Source organism: Neopsephotus bourkii, unplaced genomic scaffold (assembly GCF_033783945.1).
Source record: "Neopsephotus bourkii isolate Nb327-2 ecotype Australia unplaced genomic scaffold, CSIRO-AGI_Nbou_v1 NB_867, whole genome shotgun sequence".
In the NCBI taxonomy this organism is placed as follows: domain Eukaryota; kingdom Metazoa; phylum Chordata; class Aves; order Psittaciformes; family Psittacidae; genus Neopsephotus; species Neopsephotus bourkii.
This window is the reverse complement of record NW_026901363.1, coordinates 1-9319: the sequence shown is the minus strand read 5'-3', so window position 1 is coordinate 9319 and position 9319 is coordinate 1. Positions and strand designations below refer to the sequence as shown.

Here is a 9319-nt window from a genome sequence, read left to right as displayed (position 1 = left end):
GGGCTCACACCCATCCTCAAACCTCACCCGCCACCACTGGACTGAGCCACAGGAGACCCCCCCAGGAGCCACCCAGCATGGGTGACAGCCCATGGTCCCACCAAGGAGGTGGTGGCAGGTACATGGGGCAGGGGAAGGGGGCCCAGACCCTGCCAGGAGGTCACTGAGCCTTTGCTTTCCCCCTGCAGCAGCTCCCCCTCACCCTGCTGACCCCCCCGGCTCATCCATCCACCCCGAAGCAGCGGCGGCAGCACCCACCTCTCGCTGCCCCATGATGGACATCCCCAAGTGCCCTCTGAATCTGCCTCCCTGGGGCCAGGCCACACCAGATGTGGGCCAGGAGCTCCTGGCTCAGCCTTGGTGCTGGTCAGGAGCCTGGTGTGAGATACTCACTCGGCAGGGAAGGGGGGCACCCCCTCCGCTTCCCTTTCACCACCACCTCCAGGAGACAAAGGTCTGCAAAGCCGCTGGAGCCGCCTCTGCTCCCCCCCAGCCCCGAAACCCAAAACCACCCATTTCTGTCTTTCCCTTTCTGCTCCTTGGGAGGTTTCCAGCCATCAAACCCTTCCTGGGAGCCCTTCAAAGGCAGAGCAGCCGCCCCATCCACTTGCTAAACCAGTCTGAGCAGTGCCGGGAGCAGGCAGGAGGCCCCCGGCACCCCCCGCCTGGCACAAGGGGAGTGGGGACAGGGACAAGAAACCATGCGGAGGGACCTCGGGTGATCCTGGAGCAAAGAGAGGGATGAGGCTGAGCTGAAATGGCCTCCCGGGCTCAGCAGTGTGGGGTGATGGGATCAGCCCATGGGAGGGGTTAGCACCCCACTGCCCTTCCAGCAGGAGCTCAGCATCTTCTTCAACAGCGGGGTGATGCCCATGCTGGAAAGAGGGCTCACATCCCTCTGCCACATGTGTGACACAGGACCCTGTGTAACCCCAACATGCATGACCCCACAACTCCCAAGACCTGGGGGCTTCACCCCTGCCTCCTCCCCATACGGCTGTGTCCTACTGAGGACACTGAGGTCCAGCACCCCAAAGATCTCCTAGAAGCAATAGAAAAGATGAAGGGGATGAAATCAGAGCCAGACAGAGCATGGGGGATGCGAGACATGAAGGGGTGCAGTGTGGGGAGCAGTGGTCCAGGGGCTTCCCAACTCACCCAGCAGTGATGCAAGGCCAAGGGCCAGCAGGAGGGATGTTTGCTCGCCTCAGGAGTACCACTCAGTAAGAACAGCTCGTTTTGCAGTGGTGCAAGTTCAGGGCAGGGCTGGCTTAGAGGGGTACAAGAGCATCACCCCATATACTGCAGGATGTCCCCAGGCCATGATGGGTGGGGAAGCAGCTCTGCATGAATTGGGGGTGGCAGAGACACCCCCATCTCCCCCATAACCAGGGTGAACATTCACTGCCAAAGGGGAGACTGAGATGAAATGCTGGGCAGAAGCTGTGGCTGCCCCATCCCTGGCAGTGCTCAAGGCCAGGTTGGACACAGGGGCTTGGAGCAAGCTGCTCCAGTGGAAGGTGTCCCGGCCTGTGGCAAGGGGTTGGAGCTGGGTGAGCTTTAAGGTCCCTTCCAACCCAAACCAGGCTGTGGCTCTAAGCCAGTTGCCAACTCAGGGTAAGACAAAGCCGTGGCTGGGAGGGGTGACATGGGGACACATGGGTGCTGTATGCCACCCACAGGTGTTCCATCATCAGTGCAGCAAGTTCTCCCCCACCAGGTCTCAGCACTCATCACCAGCAGCATCCCCACATGGGAACACCGGACCTCCCTTGTTCCCTTTGTTAACATGGGACAGAAAAAAAGCACAGGATGCTGCAGAGCCAAAGCCGAGCACTTCCAAGACACCTTTGCAGAAGAGTGTCACTCACAGGAAGGTGTTTCCCTGTGGAAACAGCGCCCTGGTACCTGCGAGCAAGGATTCCTGGATCTCTGCTCCAGCCTCATCATGGGGCTCCCCTACAACACAGGCACAAACAGACCCAGGACTGAGCTGCCAAGGCCAAAACCTCACCCAACAAACACCATTACCATGGGTTCATTTGGGTGTTTTCTTTTTGCCTCTTCTTGTTGCTGTTGCACTTTGTTCTTCCAATGGCAAACTGAAGCAGCCATCAGGAAAGCAGCTACTCTGCTCAAGCCACTTCCACAGCAGCTCTGGAGCAACATGTCTCCCTGGAAAACCATCATCTCCTCCCAGATACTTGGGGAATATTCAGCCGAGCAACTTTAAGTCTTTTGTGTTAAAAAATGCAACTTTTGACTTTTAAAATGCTATTTTTGCCTTCTAAAACACCATTTTAACAAGCCGGTGGATCACGGGAGGAGGCACAGCAGGATTCCAGGGGGTGTTTAGCACCTCCCCCTTGTCCAGGTGTGGTGTGGGACCACCAACCCCTTTACCATCACCTCAAAGGGCATTGTCATCCCCTTCCCCAGCTCAGGAGGTGGGTTGGGGTCTCACATCAAGGGAGCCCCCTGCATCTCACAGGTCACTGCTGAAGCCAAACACAGGACATGGCCGGTGAATATCCCACTGGAGATGTCCAAAAGGAAGGAAAACCCATGATTTTTCCACAGCTCTGAAATCTCTTCAGTTTCTGGGAAAACCAGCCCAAGAAACCATCATTTTGCTGAGCTCAGCCCCCCTCCTCCTGGCACGAAGAGGCAGGAGAGCTCCACTGCCCCCACCATGCCCTGGTCCCTCTCCCTGCCCCATGGCTGCAGCAAAGCAAGACACAACCAGAGTAACTCAGCTACTTTCCATGTTATTCCTGTGTAGAAAAGACCTCAAAGAGTTTTGTATAAATATCACAGCTCAAGAGTTTAAAATCCCTTGTTTGGGTTTAACAACCAAACAGAAAACAGAAACACACACACATGCCTACCCTGGGGCTTGGAGAGCGGGGTGAGGGTGGAGCCCCTGGCTGTGGGGTCCTATGGGGCCACCAGCAGTGCTGACCCTGAATCCCAAGGGTTTTCCCAGCCTCCCTTGCCTTCCTGTGAGGATTTGGGGCTGAAGATGAAGGAAGGATGTAAGGTGCAGCCCCAGGAGCAGCTCTGGTGAGCATGGCTTTGAGGGGGCACGTGGTGGGACAGGGATGCAGAGACTGTAGAATCATTTAGGTTGGAAAACATCTTCAAGATCACTGAGTCCAACATGAACCCAGCAGTACCGAGGCCACCACTGAACCATGTCACTAAGTGCCACAACTACACATCTGTTAAACACCTCCAGGGATGGTGACTCCACCACACCTCTGGGCAGCCTGTTCCAGCACCTTGACAACTCTTCCCATGAAGAAATGTTTCCAATATCCAGCCTAAACCTACGCTGGTGCAACTTGAGGCCATTTCTGCTGTCCTATTGCTTGTTCCTTGGGAGCAGAGAGCAGCCCCCTCCTGGCTCCATCCTCCTTTCAGGTAGTTGCAAACCCCCAAGGTCCCTCAGCCATTCCCCATCACACTTGTGCTCCAGGCCCTGCATCAGCTCCAGTGCCCTCCTCTGGCCCTGCTCCAGCACCTCAATGTCTCTCTTGTAGTGAGGGGCCCAGAACTGAACACCGGAGTCGAGGTGCAGCCTCATCAGTGCCCAGTAGAGAGGCACAATCACTGCCCTGGCCCTACTGCCACACTGATGATACGGGCCACGATGCTGGTGACTTCTTGGCTGCCTGGGCACAGGCTTATGCTCTGCTCCATCAATAGCACCCCCCGATCCTTTTCCATGAGCAGCTTTCCAGTCACTCTTCCATAAGTCTGGAGCATTGTGTGCGGTTGTGGTGACTCAAGTGCAGAACCTAACACTTGACTTTAACCTCAACTGCCCTCAGCCCACTGATCCAGCCTTGATAAAGGCATTACAAAACCAGCCCTGGGGACACCACTTGTGACCAGCCACAGCTGGATCCACCCTCCAGCTGTGCTGAGCCCCAAAACAGTTGGGGACACCACAAGGTCAGGGACAAACCCTGCCCCATGGAACATTCTTGGAAGGTGGAAAGCAGGGAAGTTTGCCAAGCATCCATCAGAGTCCTCTTCAGGGGCCGTAGGTCTCTGCACCCACCACCACCACCCCCCCCAAGCAGCCCAGCACCCCTCAGGGCAAAGGCACAGGCTCAAAGTGAGCTTCTGGGAAGCTCCCCCTGCCCCAAGCAGCCCCATGAGCACTGGGTTGGGAGAGGAGGCTCATGGCCCCCCAGCACCCTTCCCACAACCCAAAAGCCCCAAGGTTCCAACCACAAATCCTGACACCTCCCAGACTGGGCAGGGTGGGGGGAGAAAGATGAAGCTGGGAAAGGGGCACCCCACAGAAATAATAATTACAATTAAAAAGCAAAGTGTGTGGCCACAGTCTGCCTTTTTAACTTAGAAATGGTTCAAGTGTCCCACAGTCTTCAAAAAAAACCCCAAATGCTGCAGCTCCCCCCATCCCACCCCTTTTAAAACTCCATAAAATCACAGTTCAACATTCCGCACAGTTTCCCTTTGTGTTTGGTGGTGGCAATCTCATTCGGGGGGTGATGTGGGGTTATTGTGGTGGGTTTTCTTCCCCTTTCTTGCTTTTTCTGTTCCTGTGTGCCCCTGGGCACCTCCGGTGAAGCCCAGCACATGCCAAGAGATGCAGAGAGGCGACGTGCCAGGTCCCTTCTCCTGTTGGGACAGGGACACACAGCGGCTGGGAATGGAAAGGCAGCAACTTTCAGGAGAGAGGCTACTGCACAGGGGCAACGGCAGAGCCCTCACCTGTCCTTGCCATGGCTTCCAGGTTTTGCTCACAGCGACTGGGAGAGGGGCAAGGACAGCAAGCACGTGAGGTGGAAGTGGGCAAGAGGTCGATGTGCAGGTCTAGAGGCAACTGCTGGGTGAATCCTGGGTGAGGAGCCAAGGAGGAGCCTCTGGATGTTGTGTGTGTGAAGCCCAGGAAAAAGAAGAAACGGGAGCACAGGAGGAGGAGGATCAGTCTGGAAGCCACCATTGTGCATCTTGTGTCAGCGGGGCTCCTGGAGCTGCCACAGTTCTCTCTCCATCAGGCAGACTTCGGCCTCTCCGCTCCCACAGTCCTTCCACTGCACACAGAGGAGAGCAGGGGAGGATGCACCCCCGTTTTCCACCACTGTGCCCCCAGTCCCAGCCCTGGGGACGGGGGCTCCTCACATCATGATGTGCCGCCGGCGGTGCAGGGCGAGGTGGTCAGAACGGGAGAAGCTGCGGTCGCAGTCCGAGCAGCGAAAGGGTTTGATGCCCGTGTGCTTGCGGAAGTGCCGGGTCAGCTCGTCGGAGCGGGCGAACTTCCAGGTGCATCCTTCCCAGGTACATTTGTAGGGCTTCTCGCCTGCGCCGGGGGAGCAGAGAGGGGCTCAGCAAGGCAGGAATGCCCCCCAGGAGCCAGGCGAACCCCGCATCATCCCTGCATGAGCTCTGCTGCTGGCCCAGCACGGTTCACTGGCGCCACCGGCTGTGCGAGTGCTGCTTTAGGTGTAACCGCACCGCGCCCGTGCCGCCAGCGAGAGCAGAGGCGGTGCTTTGGGGTGCACACCCCACACACACCCCTGCGGCATCACCTTGTGACACCATGGGGCGGATAGTGGCACCCCCATGCAAGTCTACTAGCAGCACCCCACTGTCCTCACCGGGACTGAACACAGCAGCATCCCAGAGCAGAGCTTGGGGTCCTGGGGGGATGCTGAGCACATGCTGGAGGCACTGGGAACATCCCCCAGGCAAAGGAACCCAGGGTGCTGGGGAGGGAAGAGAAGTCCCAGCAGGGTCACCCAAGGGAGAGCCCCATAACCAGACAGGGGGTGAGGGAAAGAGGGTCCCCGAGACACAGCCTTGGGTCCCAGCACTCCCAAAGAATCAGCACAGAGCACAAGCACCCCCAAAGCCTGAAGTGCTCCCAAAGTGACCTCAAAGGGCTTCCATAACCCCCTTGGCAGGAGATGCCAGTACCCCCAAAGGGCCCCCACAACTACTGTAAGAGGGTGCTAGTACCCAAAAGGGGCCCTCCAGACCCCAAAGAGCGTCACAAGTCCTTGGCAAAATGTGCCAGCATCCGCAAAGGATGCCCCCCAGTTACTGGCAGAGGGTGCCAACATCACTGAAGGGCCCCCTAACCCCTGACACAGGCTGCCAGCTCTCCTAAAGCTTCGTGAGCCCCCCCCAGACACTCAACAGCACCCCCAAAGAGCCTCCACAACCCTCTAAAAGATCTAAAGGCTAAATGGCCCTCTAAAAGGGCATCCCCAGCTCTGGCAGCGGGAGCCAACACACCCAAAGACCTCTCCATCGCAGGGACCATCATCACCCTCCAAGCCCACCCCTGGGTACCCCCAGCCCACAGGGAGGCGGGGGCACTGATCCTGACCCTGCCTGCCAGAGGGGTTTTGTGGCACTGTCCCCTACCTGTGTGTATCCGCCGGTGAGCTTTGAGATGGGAGCTTTTGGTGTAGACCTTATTGCAACCCTCGAAGTCGCACTGGTGGATGCGCCGCTTCTTCAGGTCAGGGGACTCTGCTCGCTGTGCCCGCGCCACCGGCCTGCAGGAGGAGGAAGAGATAGAAGCACAGCCCTGGCACCCACAGACCCCATGGGGTGGCCAGGGAGGGGGGGACAAGGGGGGACAGACAAAGGGACTCACTCTCTCTGGAGGTCCTGGAAAGGGGCCGGGCCGCTCTCGGAGGCGCTGTCCTCGCTGTCGCTGTTCATGTCCATGGGGTACATGGAGCCTGGGTCAATTTTCACTGGTGGGGGGCGGGAAATAAAAGCTATTGAGAAACAAGGAGGAAGGGGGTGAGGCTGTGAGCAGACAACAAAGACACCCCAAAACATACCCCACCCCTGCACCAGAATAACCCCCCCTCTGCTCCCACAGCACCCCAAATGCTGCTCCCCCCACAAAAAACAAGTTGGGGAAATGGAGAAGCCACTGATGCCATGCGGCACAGAGATACTGGGAGGCATAACTTGAGTGGTACCTCTGTTGGCTGCTTGCTCCTGCCCTTGGGAGGTGAGATCCAGGTCGTCGTCCCCCCCAACTCCGGATAAGGTGGGAAGCTGGGAATGTGCTGGGGAAGGGAATAGAGGGAGCCTGGGGAAGCAGCTGAACTGAAACCAGAGCTGCTGGCAGCGGGCAGGCAGTGGGAAGGGCAGGCAGGCTGCCAGCAGCAGGACGGGTGGCAGGCAGTGCCATGCCCCAAGTGTCCCCTGCCCTCCCTGTGTCCCCTTGGGGAACAGGCTCGGGGCTAGGAGCACTGGGGTGGCTCTGGGTGAAGATGGCAAATGTGGGAGAGGGAAAAATCAGATCCCCTTCAGGGGTGCTGCTCCATGAAGTGGGACACCCCCACTTCACCCAGAGATGGCTGCCCCATCCCTGGCAGTGCTCAAGGCCAGGTTGGACACAGGGGCTTGGAGCAAGCTGCTCCAGTGGAAGGGGTCCCTGCCCATGGCAGGGGTTGGAACTGGAGGAGCTTTAAGGTCCCTTCAATCCAAACCAGCCTGGGATTCCCAAAAGTTTCAGGCTTCCCCCACATGTGCTTACCAGACCCAGCGTTCTTGCCATCCCCCCCTATGAGGGGCACAGTGATGGCGGTGACCCCATCGGTGGGCATGGTGGTGTAGACAACGGGGAGGGACTGCACCACCACGGGGATAGTCTGCAGGTTGCCCATCTTGCTGGGCAGGTTGACGGAAGGGATGGTGTGGATGACGTGGAGGATCTGCTGCCCACCGCTGCCCTGCGTGGAGGCCAGGATGGAGCCGGGCGACAGCACCGCCGGGATGGCCGAGGTGGAGCTGAGGCCGGAGGGGGAGATGGAGACGGTGGCGGGAGCAGGGAGCGGAGGAGCCACCAGCAATGGGGAGGACTGCACCGAGACAGGAGGCGGCGGCGGGGGTGCGGAGGCTGCTGCCACCACCTTGGACTTGTTGAGAGAGAGATCCACAGGCTCCGCCTGGGGCTGGCCGCAGTCACTGGCCAGCAGCTCCTCGGGGGGCTCCGTCTTGATGTCCGCCAGCAGCACCGGAGGGTCGAGGGGGCCCTCGGCCAGCAGCGCCGACGAGCTCATGGCGGGCGTCGTCTTCCCTCGGCCCTGCAGGAGAAGCACACGCTGCGTGAGGTGGCAGGGAAACAGGTACAGCGAGCGAGGTCAGAGCGGCCACCTCTGGGGGATCGCACCCAGCTGAGCGGAGCCCCAGCGGGGACCCAGCCGTGCATGGCGGCGGCGGAGCCAGCAATGGCAGCGCCAGCAAGAGCGGTACCAGCCACGGCGGTGGCAGGGGTCAGCAATGGCGGCCCCCGCTCCCCTCACGACGGCCGCGCCGCGAGCCGAAGGCGGGAAAAGGGAAGCCCCGCCCCTCGCGCGCCTTTGTGGTGCCGCCGCCCGGCCCCGCCCCTCCCTCCCCGCGCGCGCGCCCCCGCCCCTCCCCTCAGGGCCGGGCGGGGCGGGGCAGGGAGGGAGGGGGCGTGCCCCCCGCGGGGCGGTGGCGGCCCCACCACGCTCCTCTCCCTCCCCCGCGCCTTAAAGGGGCCGCGACACCCGTTACCCCCCCCTTCACACGGTGTATAATGGGGGGGGCACTCACCGCGCTGGGGGTGTCCGGTGCTCACCCCCCCCCCTCCTGCCGGGGCAGAACCATGCTCCCGGTCCGAGAGGTGTGAAGGGCCCCGCGGCCCCACCCTGGCTCGGCCCCGGGTGGAGCGCCTTAAAGGGGCCCTGCCACCGTGAAGGGGGGGCGCCCCGCGGGACGCACCGGGGGCACCGCGCACCTTCAACCCCTTTAGGACACACACCCCCCACCACCCCCCCCCGCGCGGTGCCGCCGGTCCATGGGGTGCCCCGCGGGTCAGATCCCCCGCAGCGCCTCATCTTCTCCTTCCCCCCCCACTCCACACCGCTGCCCCCCCCCACCCCGGGCTCTCCCCCTGTTCCTACCTGCGCCCGCACCGAGCGAGCCCCGACCGGGCCCGCGGAGCCCCCCGCGCTCAGTGTCGGCTGCACCGCGCGGCCCGCCCGGCCCCTCCCCGGGCACACCCAGCGCACACGCCCTGCACACACGGACAGCCGCCCGGCGCGGGGGGAGCCCCCACCGGGACAGGGGCCACCGGACCCGCACCGAGACAGGGACCTCCCCCCCCCCCTCGGGTTAAGGGGCACCCCCCAATACCCAGGTATTCAAATGGGGACCCCCAAAACGCACTGAGTAAAGGACACCCCCCCCAACAGCCCCGCTCACAGCACAGACCCCCCAGTACGCACGCACAAAGGCAGGGGCACCCCCAACACCCGCGTATTCAAATGGACACCCCCAAAATACACAT

At 60.8% G+C, this 9319-nt stretch overlaps 1 protein-coding gene across 3 annotated transcripts; it reads right to left on the bottom strand.

The window, feature by feature from the left end:
- Nucleotides 1-4341: 4341 nt before the first annotated feature.
- On the bottom strand, nt 4342-9069 carry LOC133214016 (Krueppel-like factor 8). 3 transcript variants are annotated; one of them, XM_061356670.1, is made up of 5 exons: nt 8934-9069; nt 7541-8108; nt 6641-6743; nt 6406-6539; nt 4342-5335 (listed from the first exon to the last, which is right to left on the bottom strand). In XM_061356670.1, exons 2-5 carry the CDS (start codon nt 8064-8066, stop codon nt 5154-5156), a joined length of 945 nt encoding a protein of 314 aa, XP_061212654.1. In that variant the 5' UTR covers nt 8067-8108; nt 8934-9069; the 3' UTR covers nt 4342-5153. The 3 variants fall into 3 exon arrangements, with proteins under 3 accessions (XP_061212654.1, XP_061212652.1, XP_061212653.1); XM_061356668.1 differs by having other exon boundaries at nt 6641-6767; nt 7541-8090; nt 8934-9038; XM_061356669.1 differs by having other exon boundaries at nt 7541-8090; nt 8934-9038.
- Nucleotides 9070-9319: the final 250 nt, after the last annotated feature.